The sequence below is a fragment of the Ochotona princeps genome, chromosome 31, assembly GCF_030435755.1.
Source record: "Ochotona princeps isolate mOchPri1 chromosome 31, mOchPri1.hap1, whole genome shotgun sequence".
NCBI lineage: Eukaryota > Metazoa > Chordata > Mammalia > Lagomorpha > Ochotonidae > Ochotona > Ochotona princeps.
The window spans coordinates 538,394-561,327 of NC_080862.1; the positions used below are offsets into that span (position 1 = coordinate 538,394).

At 56.7% G+C, this 22,934-nt stretch overlaps 1 protein-coding gene across 1 annotated transcript in view; it reads right to left on the bottom strand.

Annotated features, from left to right (window-relative positions):
• Positions 1–10,813: 10,813 nt before the first annotated feature.
• Positions 10,814–22,934, bottom strand: part of APBA1 (amyloid beta precursor protein binding family A member 1) — a 121,703-nt gene continuing 109,582 nt past the window's right edge. The window contains exons 6-13 of the mRNA XM_058657313.1: positions 21,157–21,189; positions 20,118–20,204; positions 19,535–19,720; positions 16,803–16,982; positions 15,572–15,784; positions 12,852–12,971; positions 11,645–11,785; positions 10,814–11,048 (exon numbers count right to left, since the gene is read on the bottom strand). Of these exons, the coding sequence (XP_058513296.1) occupies positions 10,977–11,048; positions 11,645–11,785; positions 12,852–12,971; positions 15,572–15,784; positions 16,803–16,982; positions 19,535–19,720; positions 20,118–20,204; positions 21,157–21,189 (1,032 nt within the window). The 3' untranslated portion in view covers positions 10,814–10,976. The remainder of the gene's footprint in view (positions 11,049–11,644; positions 11,786–12,851; positions 12,972–15,571; positions 15,785–16,802; positions 16,983–19,534; positions 19,721–20,117; positions 20,205–21,156; positions 21,190–22,934) is intronic.

Genomic DNA, 22,934 nt, shown 5'->3' on the forward strand with positions numbered 1-22,934 from the left:
TCTCTGGGCTGTGTGTGCAGTGTTTGTCCATGTGCAAGGGGCCAGGCCTTTCCTGCAACTGTGGAAACTCTGATGGTCCCTTCCCTGGGTGGTTCATGGAGCCAGCTGAGCTCTGTGGATAGCCCGCGTCCTTCACGCCTTCTCCCTACACTTGGGAAGCTGCCCTGTAGCAGGCTGGCACCGGTGTGCCTGCTGGCGATTGCATTGGAAGGCACCATGGCTGGGGAGACCTTCTAGGTGATAATGTTTGGCTAGACCTTGGCCAGAGCGCCCCTGGCTGCTGGAGCCGCTCTGCTCTGGTCGGCAGCTGCGGCTCCCACTGGTCCTTCATCTGCTCCACTGAGTTGGGCTGATTGGCACAAATTAACCACGAGCTACCCCTTCGGAGGCCTCTGAAGCCTGCCTGTCCTGGAAGCCAACCTCTGGAGAGGCAAGCTGGCTTGCTTCAGCTTACACAACCTGCGCGTCAGAAGCCACGGGCTATGGGCTGGCCCTGTCCTAACAGAGCCACAGTCACATCAAAGTGCCCTTGAAAAAGGAGGAGTGTGGCAGCGTTTCCCGTGAGCCTTTCTCGAGCTGCCTCACTCAGGTCAAGATGCTTTCCAGTCAGCTGTATCCTCTTGAGGCTGGCGCTGCGAGGTGGCAGGTAAAACTGCTGCCTGTACCGTGACATCCCCAGTTCTAGGCCACTTCCAAGCCAGCTCCCTGCTGACGTGCCTGGAGAAGCAGCAGACGGTGGTCCAAATGCTTCGGCCCCCACACCCACGAGGGAGGTCTAGAAGGAGCTCCTGGCTCCTGGATTCAACCTGGCCCAGTCCTGGGCACTGCAACCTAAAATTGTCATTTACCACTGTGTAACACGCTGTCCCCAACAGCAAAAATGCATCATGTTACAGGATCTGACTTCACAGGCTCTGATGTCAGACTGACGTCACAGGCTCTGACTTCACAGGCTCTGATGTCAGACTGACGTCACAGGCTCTGGCATCACAGGCTCTGATGTCAGACTGACGTCACAGGCTCTGGCATCACAGGCTCTGATGTCAGACTGACGTCACAGGCTCTGATGTCAGACTGACGTCACAGGCTCTGGCATCACAGGCTCTGATGTCAGAGGCACTGATGTCAAAAGCTCCGTTGTAACAGGTTCTGACGTCAGAGACTCTGATGTCACAGGATCTGATGCCGCAGGCTGTGATGTCACAGGCTCTCAGAAGGACACCCAGAGGCCTTAGCTGCAGCTCCCTAGGCCTCTCAATACCCAACCATGGTTACAGGCTCCACTGCCAAGGTCATGCACAGCATTGGGGACAGGCCTTGGGTCTTTACAGGTGACTGGCTGGGACCATCCATCCTCCATGGAGGCCTCTCTGTGGGGCTGCAGCTCAGGTGTCCATCTGCGTTCCCTCCTCCCCTACAGAGTGAGGTCAGACACAGAACCCCTCTTCCCAAATGGGCACTTCATCCTTTTATGCCCTGTACTAGGAGGGTCAAACCATCCTTTCTACCTGTTAGGGAGCAGTGGCTGGTTCCTGTCACCCTCAGGGGCACAGAACTGAGCTGTGTCCCTTGAAGGAAGAAGTGAAAACAGAACACTTCGAGAAGGATCTGAACAAACAGGCCTTGTAAGTATAACCCACCCCATGCCACCCTCTCCATGCCCTCCGTGGACTCACAGCTCTCCACAGGCACCCACTTCCGAGGCCCCCCATGTCTTCATTCCTCAAGGCTCCCGGGACACTCGGCGCACACACCAGTGGCCGGCAGTATGCACACTTGCCCTGACTCAGCTTGCCTTTGCTGTAGGTGAGCCTAGTGACAGGTGAAGACAGGAATGTTGTCCTCCCTGTTGCGGAATCTGGCGCAACTCGCTCACACAGTACTTACCAAGGACAGAGCCCAGCTCGGGTGCAGCCCGAGGCACTGAGGATGGGGTGGCCAGCTAGGCACCCAGGGAGCTCACATCCGAGTGGGGGAGCCAGGTGGAGGATGAAAGGAAGCTGCCACCAGCTCAAGGTGAGGGCTGGGCAAGGGACCGGGAGGGCTGGGCTCCTGGAGCAGGGCTGGCTGTGTCAGGCCACGATGAGCTGAGGTGCCCTGTGGTAGCCCTCCTGCCCAGGGCACCTCCTTCGTGAGACTGAGCCAAGTGAATGCAGGCACAGAGAGAAGTGGGCGCGAGGCCACAGCCCAGGTCTGTGTGCCAGGAATGTGGTGGTTGGCACAAGTGAAGGGACCCACTGATGGGACTGAGGGAGGAGGGGTGGCCAGGGCCCAGGCACGCAGGGTCACCGTGAGTGCCTGGGTTGTCGTCTAGGCAGCAGGAGCTCGGGGCGGGGCGTGGGGGGTGAAGCTGGTGGAAGATGCTGGTGTAGTTCTTGGTGAGTTCTCTCCTACTGCTTAGTGGGAGTGGGGTGGGTGAAAGGAGAGGACATAGGAGACCAGATAGGCTGTGGTGACCACTCTGGTGACCATGGGATGGCCTGTTCTGAAGTCAGCGGGTGGTCCCTGCCTGCCTGTCACTAGCGCTGTGGCCAGGAGGTGGCGCCACTGGCCTTAGGCCAACTTGGCCACTGGTTGCCAGGCACCTTGCAGGCACAAGCGTGAAGTGAGCAAACCAGGGCGCATCTCCTGTGGCACTCCTGGATCCACAGGGAAGCGGGAGATGGGCTGTGGCTGCGCACGGTGCTCAATGCTGCACAAGTGCCAGGGGCCTGGGCAAGTTGGGGGCGGGCCTGCAGGGTCCTGAGCAAGGACTTGCGGTGATTATGTTTGGGGGCTGGTCTCCGCCCATACGTAGGACTGCCAAGGAGCTCACTGCTGGAGCCCCCAGGAAGCCCCCCAAAGCCGTGAGCTCCAGGACAGCATAGAGGGGAAGCTGTGCAAAGATGTGCTCTCCCCACAATGTCATCAGCAACGCCACTAGGAAAGGCTTAGGATTTAACAACAAGGAGGGTAAACGTGGCCCAGCGAAACAGAGCTAGAAGATCATAGCTGTGCATCCGGCTGGAGCAGCGACAATATTTTACATTAAGATAGCGTGAGGCAGTGCCAGCAGAAATGTTTTCCATAGAAATGTTTTTAAATTAACTTTGTTTGCTTGAAAGGCAGAGAGTGGAGAGAAATTGCTCATGTGGTCGGTCACTGTCCAGGAGCTGCAGTTGCTGTATCCAAGTTGCCCACGCTGATGGCACAGGACCCAAGAATTTGGGCCATCCTCCACAGCCTTCCCAGACACACAAGCCAAGAGTTGTGTGGGAAGCGGAGAAGCAGGGACTGGATCTGCATTCCGACAGAGACTGCCAGCATCACAAACAGGAGCTTAACGCGCTGTGCCACAACAGCGAGCCCCCTCAAAGAATTCTTAATGACGGGCAGAGTTTACAACGTCACGTTAACAAAGAACCAGGTTGCCTTCAATGGTAATAAGCAGCCTGGACACCTGTTCTGTGATGCCTGCAGCCCTCCAGGAATGCCTTTCCTAGCTAGAGCGACAGCTGAGGAAGCAGAGGCTGTGGGTCACAGCCAGGAACTCCCCTGCCCGGCCCATACAAAGATGAGACACCCCACTGCCGTCAGCAGCCAGGGTCCCACAGAGCAGCAAGCAGGGAGGGAGGGTCCTCGTTAGATAGGCTTCCGGAGCCAAGGCGGTTTTCTGGATCTGGCGTTTCCCCGGCTACTCCACCAGAGGACGCCAACACCCGGCGTGGTTTAGGTAACGAGCAGTGATTGCTGGTGGGTTCTGTGAAAGTGGTTAGTGACGGGGCGAGTGAGTGTGCAACCAGCATGTGCTGACAGCCCGCTCTGCCCTCTAAGCCCACCTCCAAGCACCGGATAGTTCACCTGGATGCCAGGGGTTCTGGGGAGCTGAGGGAGCTGAGGGCAGGGGACAGGAGGTGCTTCCTTGTGCACCATGAGTGTGGGTGTGAACCCTGAGGGTGGGTGTGGACCCGTGAGGGTGGGTGTGGACCCGTGAGGGTGGGTGTGGACCCCTGAGGGTGGGTGTGGACCCGTGAGGGTGGGTGTGGACCCCTGAGGGTGGGTGTGGACCCGTGAGGGTGGGTGTGGACCCCTGAGGGTGGGTGTGGACCCGCGAGGGTAGGTGTGGACATGGCTCAGCCCGGCACCAGGAAGATGAAGCAGTGCCTGCGAGCGCCCCCACGCGGCTCTGTCCCAAGGAGCCCTACCCTCTCCCAATCCTGGCTCCTGGCACAGTGCTCCCTCACAGAGTTGGGAGTGTTTCCCTTTAGGCAAAAGCGCAAGGAACAAGCGGTAGCGTCAGAGTTCCTGTGAGCATCAGGATTGCTGGGTGCATTTCCATCTCAAGTTCTGCAAGCTCAGCTGAGATCCAGGCCCCAGGGGAGAAAGTGAGGGCTTGTCAGGGATAGGGACAGCCTCGCAACCCAGAGGGGACCCCCGCATCACCCCAAGGCTGGCTGAGAGGGGCCCACTCAAAGGATGGGCTCAGTCAAGCCGCCTGTGGGACCCTCAGGGATCCTCGAGGAGAGGGGACGGGACAGGCTCAGAAAAGGTGCTCCTAATTCCGGTCCGCCCTGTGGGGCAAGGAAGAAGATGCTGTTTTCGCCATGAGAACTGCTTGTGCAGGCCGGGGGGCCCCAGCATTCCTCCTACCTGCCTCCCGCTCAGCTGGGCCCTGGCCGCGGGACCTGCCTGGTGGTATTGTGCTCGCTGGAGAGACGGGGGACCTGGCCGGCTCGGAGAGGCGCAGGTGAGAGCCATGGGGAGCATCTGTTCTACTGTCTAGGACACGCTGTTGCCTGTACAGCTCCAGTTGAGGAAGCTGTGGGTTTCTGGGCACTTCTGTCCACACATGACCCTGGGGGCTGGGGAGGTGGCCCGCCGCATCTAATAGCAGCTGGAGTTGGCCACCAGGGAAAGACCCAGAATGGACAGGCTGCAGAGAACACGGGGCTCCTGCGGGGCTGTGCAGGCCTTGCAGTCCGGAGCCGCAGCCTCAGTCCAGGAGCCTCCTGTTCTGCAGTTTCCTCCTCTGTGAAATGGGGATGAAGGCTCCACGGAGGCGGTGTGGAGACCCTGGACTCCCCTGAGTCAAGCACACCGCAGGTGGAGGCCTTTCTCCATGGCCGTCAGCTGAGGGCACTCTGCTCCTCGCTGGGCTCAGCTGCCTCTGGTCTCTGGGGAGTGGGGCTGGGCCTCCTCAGGGAGGCAAGTGGCCTCTCCAGCAGAGGCTCCTGCGCGGGGATGTTGAGGGGCAGGAGCGGGGGCGTGGGCAGCCCTTGCCCTGGTGGAGTCATCAGGCACAGGCCCCACGGCCGGGGAGTTAACCAGCACTGTCTCGAGGTGTGGACTGGGTCTCCCTGGGGTCAGGTGCTGGCGGCGGGGTGGGCCAGCCCACACTGCATCCCTGGCAGGAGTGGAGCGGCCTGCCCAGCCGGGGCTCTCGCCAGGACGCAGCACAGTGCACATCGACTGTTCCCCCGCACAATCATGAGTATCCAGACTTCCTACTGGTGGTTTTGTTTCTTTTTCCTGTTTTCTGAATCTCGCTGGTTATTGAGACGCAAAAGTCGCGCTGGTTGATGGCTGTTTCAGGATCCGTATGTTGTACAGCATTCAGCTGGGCTAAGCGTTATTTCTCTTAAATGATGTGTATCATTCTTTGGTGCTGCTGAAAATGTCCAAAATTCTTGTAGCTTTAAAAACAGATTTTTAAATGGAGCCAATCTTTGCACTTGTTCCCGAGCGCGGTGGTGTAATTTGACCATGGGATGGGGAAATGGCGTCGCGCTTTCCTGCTGAGGTGTGTAATTGATGGGTGTAGACGAGGGTCCCCAGCGTGGTATGGAAGCCCCTAACTGCATGGGTCATTTCCCTGCAGCGCGTCTCTGGTGTGAAGCGTTCAGGTCCTGTCACCTGCTGCCTACCCCGAGCAGCCTCAGGTCTGCTTCTCGCTCCTCCAGCCTCCGCCCGTGAGAACCTGCTGGCTAGCGTTCCGGCCTGCGCTGGCTAGCGTTCCGGGCCTGGCCTTGACCTGGCTCAAGGACTGTTGCTGCGTGATGGCTGTTGCGTGTTTTTCTGTGGCTGAGCGATATTTCATCCTCCACTCACACATCATCTGCACTATGTGATTTCCATGTCTTGGTAGCTGTGAGTAGTCCCACGGTGAGCACAGGTGAGGGTCTCATGGGTGGGTCGCTGTTGTGTTGTTTGGACATGCGCTCAACACTGGACTGCTGGGTCACATGGTAGCTTTAAGTGGTGTGTGTGCGCGTGTCTGTGTGTGTGTCTGTGTGTATCTGAGAGAGGTGTGAGTGCACTGTGCCTATCTCCTCCCAGTTGCTTCTGGCCTGAGCAGTACAGTTGGGTGAAGTGAAGCACTTCATTGTGTGGCTGCTTCGGTCGCTTGGAGAACCCTCTCTCTGTCTTTAGTGTTTCAGAGCTTGGCATTACGTGTCTCAGTGTTTGCTGAGTTAAACCTGACTGGTGACCTTTGACCTTCTTAAGCTGGGAGTTTTATTACGATCTGTATTTTTATTAAAAAGGGCAGGTGAATTTATGTGCAAGGCAGAGTGACAGGAACATGCAGTGAGAGATCTTCTAGCCACTGTCGGTGCCCTGAATGTTTGCAGGAGCTAGAGCAAGACTTTGCCCGAGTCAGAGAGCAGGAACTCGGTATCCGAGCCATTGCTTGCTTCCCTCGGAGAGGCCAGAAGCAGAGTGCACGGGAGCCGGGTGCTCCAGTTAGGAACTTGACCCACTGTACCAAGACACCAGTTTTTCACCGTTAGATGAGCTCCTATTTCCTGATGCTTGTATGTATATGATGACGTGTGCCCATTGGAGGACTGGGGCCCAAGACCTCTTTATTTGGTTCATGATTTTCCTAGAAATGTACAACAGGTGGCTGATGTGCTGAGCTTGTGGTCACTGCCCACCAGAGGGCTCTGTGGCTGGTTTGGCTGGTCCGTGATTGGTGGGTTGTCATTCTTTCAGAACTGGAAGGCGGTTCCTCCAGCCCACGCTTGACTTTGTAGCTAGTGCAGGATGGTGAAAGGAGGCGGTCTCTCTGCAAACTTCCGCCTGGGGCAGGTGTTGGTGTTTAATTCACCAACGGACCTGCGGGCGGGCCTGCAGGAGGCTCTGCTGCTACACTTGGCTGAGGAGCTGAGGTTCTGAAGCAAGGCCTGCACCTTCCTGTCTAGTTTTGCCTGTTGGGAGGACTGCTTTCTGTGCTTGGGGCTGCTGGAGGGGAAGTTGGGGCTGTGTGGGGGGTGACAGGAGTGATTGCCTCCTGCCTCCTTTAGTACTTTTTTTTTTTTCAAGCTAAGCCCCGGCATGGTGACCACAGCACTTGCAAAGGCTGAGATTTTGTGGCACATCATTCCTGGAAGGTTTTTCTCTTCTGCCGTATTGCTCTGCCTCCTGAACCCTTAACAAACCTACATAGCCCCATGTTTTGTTCTGATGGCAGAGAACAGACCAGTGTATGGCCCTTGGGACGAGACCCCAGGGTCTGCACAGGCCCCTGTGCACCTCCGGGGGGCTGTGGCAGCTCCAATTCAGAAACCCTCCCAGCCTTTGAGCAGCTTCACAGGAAACACACCAGGGGGCGTCCTAGAGCACTTTGCTTTAGAATTCAGGCTAGAGATGGAGAGGTCTTGGTGGCCAACTATGCAAAGTGAATTACAAAGAACACCAGGAGAAAGAAAACCTTCTAGAACCTTCCTAGAGACTGATCCAGGAGGGGCCCTAGGGGACTACCATCCTGTCTGAACATCCTGTTCTTAACCAAGGCCCCACCTCCCTTCGCTGAGAGATTGCCCCATTTGAGAATGCAAAGCCATTGCCGGTGAGACCATGAACAGCCCATTCTCACTCGCAAATGTGTCCTTCTGTATTTAAAACCCAGATGGTTTCTTAGGGTTAAGGCCTACTGTGAGGATACCTGGGACACGCAGGCAGCAAGCAGGGTGGGTGGGTGTCGCCCACTACGGAAGCGCCCCTCTTTCCCTGCAAGCAACGAGACACCAGCCGGGCCGAGAGGTGAAGTTTGTGTTTATTGTTGCAGCAACTCTTCAACAGACATTAGCGTTCAGTTAAATAAAGGAAGATAGCATGAGAAACACACCATAACCCCAAACCAGACGACTGCGGCCACGGGAGGGGAGGGGATGTGTGGGCCATCAGTCATCAGGCTGTCAGAGGCGACACATTCACGTGGGTGTGTGGCAGCCACAGTCCAAGCTCACGGGTAGAATATATTTTATTTATATATTTATTTATATTTATATATAGAGATCGAGTTCTGTGTATACAAAGAACGATATTGTTACAAATACAATCCTATACTCCCCACACTTTGCAATGAGCAAGCTCTATTTCACTCCCTTTAGAGAACGGTGGTACAGGCTCACACTGCAGGTGCTGTGCTGTGTGCACGGTCCTCACACACTGCCTGGAAGGAAGGAGGGGAACTAAAAACACTGGAGTCGTGGGTGCACTTCGACCCCAGCTGGGGAAGAGACACTCAGACCAGTGGGTGGCCTCGGAACTAGGAGAGTGAAGACGTTTGGGAGGACATGGCCCTTGGTTGTAAACATTGGTAACGGCTACACCAGTGGGTCGGGAGACCCGAGGAGGGCGCTGTGGGCGGGTCCAGCCACAGGTGTGTCAGGGAGCTGGGGCTTGGGACAGGAGGAGCGATGGGGGAGGTAGTAGGTTACTCTGGGGCTCCCTGAAGGTCGGTGTTGATGGACAATGGTCAGAAAGCAAACCCGTATGCAGGGGATGCAGTGTCCCCTGGGATATGCTCCCCCTCCCTGGTAGAAGCCACAGGTGATGCTGGCGACCTGGGCTCCAGGCATTGGCTCCCGGGAGATCCTTCCTGTCATGGTCCCAACACTGGTGGTGGCTCCCTGGATGCTCCGGGGCAGCAGGGACTGGGGATGGGAGATAGAAGGGAGGACAGAGGCAGGCGGAGGGAGACTTCCCCGTGGGAGCCCTCCCCGGGCCCGGGACACTCATATATATAACTCTGTGGGGGCAAGGGACTTTGAGGATGGAGGGACTTCCATTAAAGCCTCCAGCTCCTTGGGCCAGCGTGAGAGCTGGCTGCCTGCCTTCCCCTCAGCCGTGAGCCTGAGCTGAGCCCAGCCCCCTTCACCCTCTGCCTGGGAGGAACCCCTGTCGTCAACACAGCGTTGCCACATGGATATGTGAGCTGGCATACTAGCCCTGCAAGAGCGCTTCCAGCCTGGCTGTCTCTGCACCCCTCCTAGTTTTCCAGGAAGGGACTTTGCCTCTCCCCTCTCTGCGAGGCGAAGACGCGAGTTCCTGGGGGTTTGCTGTAGGGTCATGCTGGCCCAGCCTCTGGCTGACAGCAGGCAGGCCCTGCTGGCTCCTTGCAGGTGGCTGGCCCAGAGCCCAGGGCTCCTGTCACTCCAGATTGCCCCAGCCCATCAGCGTCCTTCCTCTTGAACCCACTGTCGGAGCGAGCACAGCGCCATGTGTCAGCCTCTCCAGTAACCACTTAGCTGATCTCATGAGAGGCTGTGGTCCCTGTCCTCACGTGGCTGGCTGGCGGACCTTGACGCTGTCTCCCAGCAGCTCGGGGTCCTGGCCTCACCCCACAGGCCTCACTGGAGGCCTGGCAGCCCCTCCCACACGGGGTGCCCCTTCCACTGCCATGCCAGGCTTTGCTGAGTTTTGTGCAGACAGACCCCAGACACTAGTTCCGGAGTGCTGTCTGATTCCTGTTGACTCACAGCATCCCTCCCTTTATAAAGACTGCCTAGCCCCATGTTTGCTGAGTCCCCACTTCCACCTGACATGACACACACAACCTAGGAGATCAGGGACTCCATTCATGTGTTTCTCTTCCCCCGTCTCCACTGAGGTCCTGAATGAAGGAAAAAACAAAAAGAAAAGCAGCAGCACACGAACAGAAAATGCTCTTTGGACCAAGAATAGGTGAGAACTGGCTCAGAGTAACAACAGGACTGAACTCCCAGCGGGACGGAGCAGAAGCAGAAACACGGGCCGCATCCAGACACACGCCCTCCAGTGCAGCCCCAGACCTTCAGCCCATGGGCGATGAGGCGGCCTGTCTGGGGCACATCTGGGGACCCTCAGGCGTAGCTGAGATCATTGCTGTCCCCATAATTTAGCAGCTTCAGTACTGCTCTGAGCTTTCCAAGACTGCAGCCTGTCTAGCAGCCTGGTGAGCACACAAGCTGGCATCCCCCTAAGGGGAATAATCCCTCCTCAAAATCCCAGTGTCTGAGTGTGTGCGTGTGTGTGTGTGTAGGGGGTGTGGGCAGATAGCACTGCCCGTGTTCGTCCAGTGGTTGGCAATCTTGGGGCAACCTGACAAGCTAGGGACAACAGCCAAGCTCTCTGCCTTGTCCCCGGCTGCCATGTCTCCTTCCATTCTGGGGTGAGAAGGCCCAAGCTAGAACACACACCCTCATTACAGGAGACGCGGCTGGCTCAGAGGTCCTGGGTAGAAATAACAGTACTCCCCAGCATGTGGCATGGGAAGGGGTATGGGCTGCTCCCCTGCCCCCACCCCTGCCCCGTGGCTACCACACTCCTGTAAGTGACCCGGAGCCAAGCTGACATCAGCCACTGCGTCTTAGGCACTGCTGGCTCAGCCTGCTCCTTTCCTGCCCCCAGAGAAGAACGACTCCCCTGCCTTGGGCAGTGACGGCCACCCCAGGGACCCCTGGATGGCTTCAAGTGGCCCCGAGGTGGGCACTGCCTGCTCTTCGTCCTCAGAGGAGCACATAGCAAAGTTCCCTGGGATTAAAAGAAAATGCAATCTAGAGAGAGAGCGCGCGAGCCAGCCAAGGAGTCCTGGAGGGGTCTTCTCTTCCTGTGTGAGCCCAAATGCCGGTCATGGGAGGGGGAGGTCTCAGCGGACACACGGATGCGGCACAAGAAACACAACCACGGTGGGGACGGTCCTCCATGCAGGCAGCTGCCGAGGCGGGCCAGGCTCAGATGTACACTGGCTGCTCCTGGGCCGTCAGCAGTCTGTACATGGCGGCTGGCATCGTCTTCATGTGGATCTGAGGGCACAGAACGGCACATTGCTGGGGCTGGAGCTGCATGGGGGGAGGAGGGCTCAGCAGGTGCTCCCGCCCCTCCCTGGGACCAGACCTAGGGTGGCCTCCAGGGGGAATGAAACAGGGATGGTCTCAGCAGGTGGGGGCCAGTGCGGAATGAACCAGGGGAACCAGCAGAGTAGACGCTCTTGTTCTCACCAGACCTCTTGGCAACTGAGACAGCAGAAGGTGGGAAGAGGAGGAGGACTCCCAGCTCCACTGCCCTTCCTCTGCTGCCAGGCCCAGGAAAGCTGGCCCCTTTGCCCTGGGCACTGTGGCCCTCCCTCTGCAGGACTCCTGAGAACACAGCAGGTGGGAGGGAGGGAGGAGAAATGGTTTGCTGGGAAAATGGGGGACGCCTGGCAAATCCTAGAGCAAAGCAATATAAGAGCTGAGGACATGGGGGCTGGGGACATGGCCCTGGAAGAGAAGGTCACAGGGACCAACTCCAACCTTGGGGAGTGGCTCAGATAATCACTGCCAGGGACACTGACACATGGCCGGACTGGGAGCATGGAGGGTGGGAAGGGACCTCAGCAGGTGGAAGTCCTGGGCCCTACCTCGCCAACAGCACTGGAAAGGACATGGACGATCTTCTCATGAGGGGTGGCCACAACACTCTGCCCATTGATCTCAATGATCCTGTGTCCCACGCGGACGCCCCCTCGCTCGGCTATCCCTCCTCGCATGAGGCTGCAGATCTGCCAGAGACAAGGTCCAGTCATGGGGGTGCAGGGGGAGAGAAGGAGAGCACCCTTCCCGGGAGTCCTGGGAGTCCTTTGCCAGCCCATGCCCTCTGGCTCTGAGCTCTAGAGTCCTACTGCTCGTGGCAGGAAGGAACTCCTGGGATGGCATGGGGACGGGCACATGGGGGTGGCGTGTCCCGTAGTGCTGGGCATCCACAGCTGTCCGGTCTGACGTGCCAGCCTTGGAACACATGCAGGGCAGTGTCACTTCCATGGTCACCCGAGGGTCAGCAGTCTGCCCAGGGTCGTCGTGGAACCAGCCAGCGTGAGGCGGTAACTTCACTCTGTATCCCTCAGTGGGACTTGCTGCAGCCACACTGACCACCCAGTGACCTTGGCTCACATTTGCTCCATGCAGGAAGCGTAGGGAGGCGTGCTGTGTATGGCAGTGCAGGTGCACCCGGCCATGGCAGTGGGCAGACCCTACAGGGAGCTCCGCTTCTGGCTGAATTCTCACAGAGAATGGATTTCTAAGGTGCCTTCGCACTCCGGACTCTAGCATCTTGATGAGACCACCAGAGACGTGCAGCAGACATTCTCGGTGCGTCTCCGGGGTAGGCAGGGATAGCCCCCAGGGCACGTCAGGGCTTCCCGTACTTGGCATGACGTTGAGGGCCCTGTGGACTCGTGCGTACTAGGGAACAATGCTGTACTAACAGCCGAGCAGCTGTGTTGTGTGGACAGACAGATGCTGCAAGTGCCGCCTGAAGAGCAGCCCTCGGTTCCCTTCCTGATGGCAGGCTAGGACATGGGGGGACACGCAATGAGAGGATCTGGGATTGGATGTTTAAAAGTTCCAACGAGGCTCTTCAGGGACACCTGTTAAATATACTTGTAATAAAATTTTAATCACTCAAGACTCTATTGAACCCTTCCCTCTTCCTGGGTCCTAGGGGGACAAGCTGGCCTGGCTGCCACCCCCAGCCCTACAGTTCTCTCAGGAGTGAACCTGATACATGCCCAAGGCTGTGCTGGGCTTGCTCTGTCAACATGCTTGGGGGGACGACCGAGTGACACTTACAATGCCATTCTGGACGCTGAAACCCAGCTGGTAGCGGAGGTCCGGCCTGCGGATTAACACGGTGGTCACCGGCGGGCATCGCACGATGTTCAACTTCACCCGGGCCTGGTTCTTTAAGCCCTGGAATGTGGACAAGGCAGGGGTATGGCCACTACCCCCGAGGAGGGCAGCCTCCATCATAGCGGAAGTTGCCAGAGGCAGAGAGGGCGTGGGGGCAGAGTGGCTCATGTGAGGGCCTCTTGGCCCTGCACAGGTGTGCTTCCCATGGGCAGCGTCTTCATGTTGGGACATGTGCCGACACATACCAACATGCCAAGGGGCTGACAGCAGCGGTCCTTGGTCTTTTAGCAGGAACACAGAGCTTGTTGCTTTGCACGGTTCAGCGTGTGCATTTGCTCTTGTGATGGAGCCAGACCAGGGGGAAGGGACTTCATCTCAGATAGCCCAGCTTTAGCCAAGACTCCTGACCAAGCAGTTCTCGGTCACAGACAAGGTCACAGCCTGTCCTCTGGCTTTGGCACGGCTATTGGGGACTCTAGCACATGCCTTCCTGAGAGGGCGGTGAGGGCTAGGGGAGGGAGGGATGCTGTTGGCACAGGGAAGGAGAAGAAATGGGACTGGGAGGGGGCCTGTGTTCTCTGATCCTTGGCAACATGTGCCCCCCTTCTGCATCAGAGCAGGTAGGGCCAGCACTGGGGCCCAGCTGACTCAGCCGCAGCCTGAGCGCACACATCCCATGTAGGTACAGGTTCAAGTCCCAGCTGCTTTGCTTTGGATCATGTGCCCAGGAATACAGATGAAGGAAACCCAATCGCTGGGGTCCCTGAAACCACATGGAGACCGACAAGAAGCTCCCAGGTTTAGCCTGGCCCAGGCCTGGCCACAGCAGGGCGGCCAGCAGAGTCCTCCCTCCCTCCCTCTCTCTCCTTCTCTCTCTCCCTCTCTCTCTCTCCCTAACCACTGTGAGAGTGGGAATTTGCTCAACCATGAGCTTCAGACATTGAAGACGGGAGCCTGCACTTAGGATCACAGCCTTTCCAGGAAAGCCACCAACTTTCCAAGTTTCCACTGGTGGCCTGCTGGGAGTCTCCAGGTACACTTGTGTGACGCACAAAACCTCATGGAATGTGCTCAACAGTGAGAGAATGGCTCTGTGCTCTTGGTGGCAGCTAAAACATTCACACGGCTCATGTGGGGTCTCCCCTTTGACGTAGAGCCTCGATCAGGGAGAGGACAGCAAGGCTGGGAAGATGTGCAGGCAGCAGGGCAAGGAGAAAACGCGGGAGCAGCCAGGTGCTGCTCTGCATGTCCCAGTATTCCATGTCAGGGCCCATCAGCTTGGGTTTCTAAGCTGCCATTTGATTGGAGGTGCCAATTAAATGGTCCTTCATCCCCATGACAACAGTGGATTGGTGTAGCAAATGAAGTGTAAGGGTGGGAAGGGAAAGGCAGGGGTTGGAATCGCAGGATGAAGACGCCAAAATGCTGCACGCCCACCTCCCCCTCTTCCTTCCACCTCCCCCTCCGACTCCCACCTCCCCCTCTGAGTCCCACCTCCCCCTCTGAGTCCCACCTTCCCTGCAACTCCCACCTCCCCCTCCAACTCCCACCTTCCCTCCAACTCCCACTTCCTCCCTGGATGCTGCAGCCCACCTCCTCCTCAGACTCCCACCTCCCCCTCTGACTCCCACCTTCCCTCCAACTCCCACCTCCCCCTCAGACTCCCACCTTCCCTGCAACTCCCACCTTCCCTCCAACTCCCACCTTCCCCTCCGACTCCCACCTTTTCATAGTGGTGCTCAGGCTTGTGACTTGCTGTTGCTTGGAATGACAACTGTATAAAGTCATTCCCTTGGCTTCTTGCTCCCTCCCAGCCCCTGCTCCTCTCTCTCTCTCGCCAAGTTATGTTCCAGCTGATAGTCTACCAAGAAGACCCTGTGAGGGTCCCTGGCTGCCCTTGCTGCCAGTTCCACGGGGTTGTTGTGGAACATGGCGTGGGGGTCATGCTGGTTCCATGGGGCCCGTCGTGGAGCACGGCATGGGGTTGTGCTGGTTCCATGGGGTCATCGGTTCCTTGGGGTCATCGAGGAGCATGGCATGGGGGTCGAGCTGGCTGTGCCATTTCCAGAACCAGTGTGCTCCAGGGACTACACTGGGTACTTGAATTCCAAGACCAAGTTTACATTTGACTTTCCATCACTCCTCTTGGCCTTACACAGTAGCATCAGTTCAGGTTGAGCTGATGGAATTGTGTTCAGCCTGTGAAAAGGAGTAGGCAGACCCTTCCTCTCATGGCCATGGCATACATGGGCTGTGTGCCACACCATGTGTTGTTGTTTTTAGGGCATGTCTGTGACTTTAACCAGGGCAGTCAGTCATTTTGTTTTAAGTGACAGGAGTACCGAGTTGAGGACAAGGCTGTTGAGGCTGGGTCTGGACCTAGAGAGTGCTGTGGTTGATTAGTGATGTCTGTGAGGGGCACAGCATGGCAGTGGTGGTGTGTGAGCCTAGTTACTGCCCCAACCTAAACATGATTTCAGGGAGGAGCTTGTAACTGTACCCTGATGATCACGCTGTCCGAGAGCAGGCCCAGCCTTAATGCTTGAGTGTTCAACACCCTGTATTTAGAATATGTGTGAGTGTGAAAGATGAGTGGTCTGTCACATGGCATGTCCTTTCCGGCCTGACAGCAGGAGCTGCCCTTCCCCCTCCCCCTGTACCTTAATGATGCTCTGGCAGGTGGACAGCGGCAGGCCCACCAGGCTGGTCCCATTGATGGACATGATCTGGTCCCCGATGTTGAGCTTGCCCGACTTCTCCGCGGGGCCTCCATGCATCATGTTGGCGATGATGACAGTTGGCAGGATGGAGCCCCAGCCGGACTCCACAATCACCACGCCCAGAATCTCACCTTTCTGCTTCTCGATGAAAACCTGGAAGGAGAGGGGAGCACCGGACAGCCTGAGGTGGCTGCCCCGGGCCCCCTCCTGCCTCCACTGCAGGTAGACGGCTCCCTGCTGGCTCTAGCCAGGGCAGTACGCCTCAGGCAGTCTTCGTTCTGTGTAGCACACCCGTGTGACCAAGCAGTTTTTTCTGGACAGCCATGGCAGTGAAGCAGACAGAGGGGTGAAGCCCTGTCTAGTTGCAGCCCCCAGGACAGGAAGGATAGCTCCAGCAAGGCGGGAGCCCCCTGCCTAGTCACTGTTGCTTTTGGATTCAACTTGCAGGTTCCTGCAGCATTCCCAAATTCTCTCCAATATGGTTAAATTTCATGGATGCACATTTTAGGAACAGTTCCGCATTAGGCAAAGACTGAGGGAAGACAACGGGGCGCTCAAGCTGTCCCAACCCAAAGGCTAGGACAGACTCCCTTGTGCTGGTTCACTCCCCAAAATGCCCACCATGGGCTGCTGGGCAGGAGGCAGGGACCCAATCCAGGTTTCCCCTGTGCGAGGCAGGGACTCGACTCCTTGAGCCATCCCTGCTGCCTTGCATGAGCCAGGTCTTAAACCAGGCACTCTCACGTGGTGAGGGTGTTACGTCTGCTTTGATGGACACTGGCCCCCATACCTGACCTTGGCTAGTGCTGGTGCCTGGCAATGGTGCCCTCAGGTGGGCAGGTGGGCTTTGTTCAGGTCCTGTCCGTCTCTGGGACCCATCCAGACTTGATGAACCCAAGAGCCTGTCTAATCCTGTTCATGGCAGTATTACCAGCAGAGCCCAGGAGGGGAGCCAGAGATGAGTGTGGGCCCCTTTGCTGTTGGTGTCCAATGCCACCCTCTTCACACTTACCCCCTCCACTCGCTGAGGTAGGACTGGCCTGCTCTCCCGCCACCCACGCCAGCCAGGGCTGCAAGCTCTCCCTCCATCCCTCCCCAGGCTGGCTGCTCTCCCACTCTTCCATGCCCACAGCTGACCCAGCTCAGTACCCAGCTTTGGGGAAGCACCTACGTCTTTGCAGTTCTCGGACTTGGAGAAGTGGATCAGGTCGTCATTGTACATGTCCTGGGTGTTGAGCAGGTCACTGTACTCCTTCTGGCTGAGGTCTTCAGGGTTGATGCCATTGGCCCTGAGAAACTCCTGGTATGCCACGCTGAAAGCCTGCCCGATGGACTGAGCAATCAGCTGGGCCTGCAGTGGCAGTGGAGGGGGGTGTGGTCAGTGGAGGGAGGAGGTGCCTGGGCACCCGAGTCCCAGCTCTGTGGTCCTCCAGAGTCCAGGGATCCAACGCAAGGGCAGCCCTGTCTACCAGGGACTAGTTTCGTAGCAGGAGGTAGACTTGGAGGGGGAATGTTTTCCATTGTCCTGCACAATAAGGAGTCCCTGTGCACCCTGAATGCTGTCTGGTCTGCCACTGGACGTTCAGATTCGCTAATGCCCCTGCTGCTGACCACAGAGCCAGGACTCGGCCTGCCCCAGATACAGTGAGCGTCGGATGGGACGGAGGGAGGCCGTCTTCAGTGCCACTGCTGGCTCTGGCATCTGGGTGCTTGTGAGTCCCGTACTTCCTGCGGTGCCTCAATTAGTAATGTCCAGTAGGGTGTTCACCCAGTGTTCCACTGACTCTCACACCTCTTAATCCACACCTGCTTTATTTGTGCCTCTTGGAATGGATGGGCCTGGGCATTATGCATGGCAGTAACGCAGTACGACTGTCCCCACCTGCTCCCCTTTGTGCTCTGTGCTAGCCCTAGTCTGTGAGAAGCTTTTTGAAAGGGAGAGATTGTATTACCTGTGAATTTCATCTCAGGAAGGTAATGGGGCATTGGGAGATGGTTCTTGTGGAGAAAAAGGGTTGGGTCCCACAGACCTGAGCTTCCTCAGCAAGTGCCATCTTATGTCCAGGCGAGGAGACTGAACACAGAGCCTACCCTCCACCCCATGTGGGAGAGCCTTTCTGGGGAGCTGTAATGGGCAGAGGAGCCAAACCAGAAGTTTCTAGAGCAATGCTTCCAACACTCCCCATTCTAGCCTCCCTCCTACCTCTTGCTGCCCTTCTGTAGCCACTGGTGCCAGCAGTTCACTCACAGTGACCCCAGAACTCTCCGGGCAGCTAGCCACAGGCAAGAAGCACCTTGCTTTTCCTGCTCCCTGAATCTGGTTATTTCACACGCCACAAGCCACACCTAGCACCTGCACGCTCCTCCCAGCTGGGACAATGTTGGGGGAAGCCGGCATGGGCAGATGAACTGAAAAGCTCCCACCCGAAAGTGTGGCTGCGGCCTGACTTGCCCAAGGCTGGATGCCCCAGGCCGTTTCCCCGGCTGGCACATTTAGGGACTGTTGGCTGTGTGCCAGTGGAAGGCCTTACACTGTCCAGAGTTGCACAGCAGCAGCCCAGTGAGAAGACACACTTCCCCTACAGGGGACAAGTGTGGACCCCAGCAGCTGTGCAGCCTGTTCACAGACAGGCCCCCGACTCAGCTCTCTACTTGCTGAAGCCCATACACTTTGCCCACGTTCCACTGGAGGCCTGGGGGCAGATGGTCAGGTCTGCTCTTGTCGTCTCCCCAAGGGCCCCTGCTCAGGTGGCAGGGGTGGGCAGGCATGCAGGCACCCCAGGGCCTGGCCAAGAGCAGACCTCATGCCCGCCCGGCACGCTGCAGGCCAGCAGCACACAATTCTCACTCTTCAGTCTTCAACCCTCCCAGCTTGCCGCTGTGGCGTCACTTTTAAAGGACCAGTGGGGCAGAGTGGCAGGAAGGGCTACTGCCAGCTTATTGTCTTTCCAGAGCAGCCCGGGAAGGCCAGTGACAGGTGACAGTGGTGACCACAGCCGGCACAGCTCCGGTTTCCTGGGGAGGAGCCAGCTGGCCTCTGACTCCTGCCCACTGGAAGGAAAACCATGCACTACAGCTCAATGAACTCCTCTATTGCCAGAAGCAAAAAGGAATGAACAAGGTTTCTTTTACTGAATCAAGGCTGCCACAGCCATTTTTCTTGTAAATAGGAAACTGAGCACCGCTAACAGGACTGGTGCCATCTCGTGCTGGGCAGTGGTGTGACAGTGCCAGTCCTAACTGCCCCAGGGGCCGCAGCCCTGGTCAGGGCAGGGAGGGCCCTGTGTGGCTGTGAGTGGCTCTGGTGCCTGTGTGGGCTGAGGCCTGGTGGCCTCACCAGCAGTTCCAGCAATGACACGGAGAGGCAGATAATGTTTCCACTGAGCTCACCACGCAGAGACAGATCTGAGGCCGCACAATCCCTGGCTTATGACGCCGGACTGTGCTGGAGTGGGAAGCTGGCCATCTCACAGAACACAGCAGTGTGAAGGGTGGTCCTCCCAGTGCCCCAGTGCTCAGGTACCCCTTATCCTGCCTTACCCCAAGATCGCAAGCAGGAGGCGGTCTCCTTGCCCCTACCCGGGTTACTCCGAGCTATGGTGCTTGCTCTCCACTCGCTCGATTCAGGTCCTGGATGTCGCCTCCTTAAGGGAGGACTTGGCTGGCCAGCGTGAGAGAGCCCTTCTGTTGTGTCGTCCTTCTTGATGCTAACATGTTCTCCCAGGTTGTACTCGGTGACACCTGATCTTGGTGTGCATTTCTGTCCCCATTCTCCTTCCTCTTATCCGACTCTATCCCTAGCTCAATGAACATACTGCTTACTGTGTGATGACCATGACTGGCTCAGGTGACCCCCAGGGGCTGCCCGGGTCTTGGGGGGCAGGGGAGGGAAGCCACCCTTACGTCCTCAGACTCGAAGACGTGGCAGATCATCTTGTACTGCCTCTTGCCATCCTGGGACGGGTGGGAGGCCTCCACGTTCTCCTGGGAGTTGGAGCGGGGCATCCGGCGACGAGCCATGAGGACGACGATGTTCCCGATGTCTGCAATGTAGGAGATGGTCCTCAGGGGGTGGTCCATCATGGTCTCCTGGGGGCAGGAGCAGGGAGAGGGTGAGTACCCGCAGCAGCTCAGGACCCCAAGGGAGGCTGCCAGCCCCAGCCCAGCTCAGTGGGGGACTCCTGGAAGGTTCCTACCAAGAGTAGGTGGAAAGAAGTAAGAAATCTCAAATGCTTTACAACAAGTAGACTCTTGTGGGAAGTTCTAAAAGGACATCTATAGAGCGTAACCATTGTCCTCGTGAACAAACTTGCCTTAAAGGCTCGTGTGTCCGTGTTCATGGATGTTGTTATAAGAACTCATGGAACTCTATCAGCAAGCCCCATGGTCTGGTTTTCTTGCCCCAGGCCTGCCCAGCAGCAGGCACTGCCAATGCGCCTTCCTGGCTGGTCTGCAGCCGGGCCACTGAGGGACACGGAGCTCATACCTGCGTGTCGGCGTTCAGCACTTTGATTCTCTGCGTGGAGATGAAGAGATCCACCTCCGTCATGGGCTGGGCCTCCCCTTCAGGAGCCTGGGGGAGAACGCACCAGGAAAGGGCTGAGCTGCTTTTCTGGCCCGGGGGTCCGTGAGCACACACACGGACACACAGACACACACAGGGGTCCCGAGACACAGCCACCAGAACGGCAACACAGGCTCTGGGAGTGAACTGAAGGAGGGACGCGTGGCCGAGAGCCCGCACCCGTGCGTGCGGAGCCGCCTCTGGCTGCTGCTTCTTACAGAAGCAGTGAGCTCGCTGCTTTGTGATGGTGAGGGGTCCTTCCCACGAGGGCTTGAGAGCCCAGCACAGTGAACGAATTCAGGGGCGCTGACTCACTCTCAGGGACCCTGGAGTTGTGACTCGACATTGATACTGGCTTGAGCTGATGGGGCATGATGGTTGTAGCAGAAGCGAAAGGAGCCATCAGGATGCAGTTCTGGTAAGAGGGTCTGTAGGTCCCCCCAGCAGCACGGCGACACAGAAGCACCTGCCCTCTCCTGAAGCCACCCCTACTAAGAAAGCACCCCAGTGCCTCTACATCCCAGGAGTAGCACAAAGCACTGAGAAACACCACGATTCACAAAAGCACAGCCTGCCTCGGTTAGGGCTTGAGCCTGCACGCGGCTAGTTATTAGCGAGTTTTCTTTTTTGCATTCAGCAACCATCAGACGGAACTGCACTTGAGACCCAAGACCCTGCCACCTGGGTACTTGGAATGCTTTGGGCGTCCTCATGTCTAAGGGTTCCTCTGGCAGCCCCAGGCCACTCCCTGGCATCCCCCTGGAGTGAAATGACTCATGAGCAGCAGAACAAGGCTGCTTCAGCAGGCTGAGCTTTGAGAAACGCTGGCTATTGGGGCGGTTCAAAAGGAAATCTGAACAAAAACTTGCTGGATGCAGAAAACAAAAACACGAGAGGAGGCAAACAAACAAATGAAAAGCACAGGCATCACACCAAGCCAATGAGGTTCTTGGTACTGCACCTTCTTCCTGCTCTTGGCTAATTTCTGGGCCATCTGCTTAGCATGGAACAAACAGAGACAGCAGACAGTTAGAAAAGAACTCCAAGGCAAAAGGGGGACTGACAAGCTAATGCTGATGGGCGGCACGAGGTGCTTCTGTGGGAGGAAGACGAGCTTTAAAGTTCCAAGATAACTTTGGCAGGGCTGGGAGCACTGGGATGGAGGCTGCATTGAGAAAAACTTAGTTGCGATTGCTTTTTTCAAAGAACCACACTTTGGTTCTCTGGATTGCAAGCCCGTTATTTCTGTAACTGATTTCATCTCGGATGTTGACTTTGACTTGTTTGGGTTTAAATTGCTAATGTTTTACTCAGCTTCCTGACGATAAACACATCATAGATCTGTCAACCTTTTTTTGCTTTCTAACACGTAAAGCTATGAACATGCTATTAAGAACTGCTTTAACTGTATTTCGCAGATTTGGATATCCTTAGATTTCTACTGCAATTTGTTATTTGAGTGTTGGACTATTCAGAATTGTTACTAACTGCAACACGTTTGGGGATTTTCTAGCTATGTTTGTCTGTGATTTCTGAATTTAATTCCCAGTGTTCAGTTCAGTCTTTGGAAATTTGCCGAATCAGACCTAGATGCTGGTGGTAGGTCAGGTGGCATGGGCAGTGCCCGTTGCACAGTTGTTGGCCATATTGTTTTGTCAGTGAGCTCAGCTGAGTTACTATGGTGCCAACCAAATCTTTTATCTTTGTGCTGACTGGTTTGTTTGCTTATTCTACCATTTGAGAGATGTATGTGAGGACCTCCTGTGGCCTCTGGGAACCTGTCTGTGCAGTCTTTGGGTTCTGTTTCATCTGTCTTGCAGCAATGTTACAAGGCGTAGCCATGTAGGAGATGCTACATCTTTCTTGTTAAAGAGGGAGAACAAGCCTAATATCAATTGATTTCCGGTTAATACTCCTTGTTTTAGTAGAGATGGCAGTCACATTCACCCTCCGCGCATGGTTCAACTGGCACAGTTGGCGAGAGCACAGGCTTTGGGGAGAGGGTGCCTGGATGCTGTCCCCTCCTAGCTATGGGGTGTGGCATAAACCACTGACCTCCGCACCATCCCTCCTTCATTTGCAAAATGAGGATAAATAGGGTTGTTTGTGCATACAGCAATCTAAGGCAGAGTTCTTGCATTCTAGGCTGTGTGTTTGTTGTTGGGACACGATTTCTTGGCTTTTGCTAGCACTTGCTCTGTATAGACCTCGTACCAGTGAGGGTGAGTCACTGGCCAAGTTCTGGATGTTGCTGTGGCGATGGGAGAGGGGGTTGGAGGGCTATACTCACCTGGTTGGTGGGAGAGCTCTTTTGTTCTCAGCAGCATGTCTATCTCATTAGTGACCTCTCCACAGACCGGACAAATCAACCAATTTTACCTCATAGCTCCCCTCTGGTCCACTTGGGAAACTAGGGCACCCCCACTCCCTCTCATGAGCCCCCTAACACTGGCTGGAGCTAATGAGCTCACGGTGTACTGCCTGCAGGAGACAGCAGCTGCTGGTGCAGCTCTAAGGCCTGCCCGTTATGGTGGAAATAGCTGGGCCTCTGGCAGCAGTGGCCCTGAGCCACTGCTACACCCATGGTGGACCCGAGAGTCGAGGCAGGCCAGTCATCCTCTGTATGATACAGGGCTGTTACGAGAACAGAGCGCCGGCTGCCCGTCTCCTCCCTTGACATGATGGACTTTCCTACAGCATTTGCATCTGACACCTAACCTAGTGTGTGTGGGCACATTT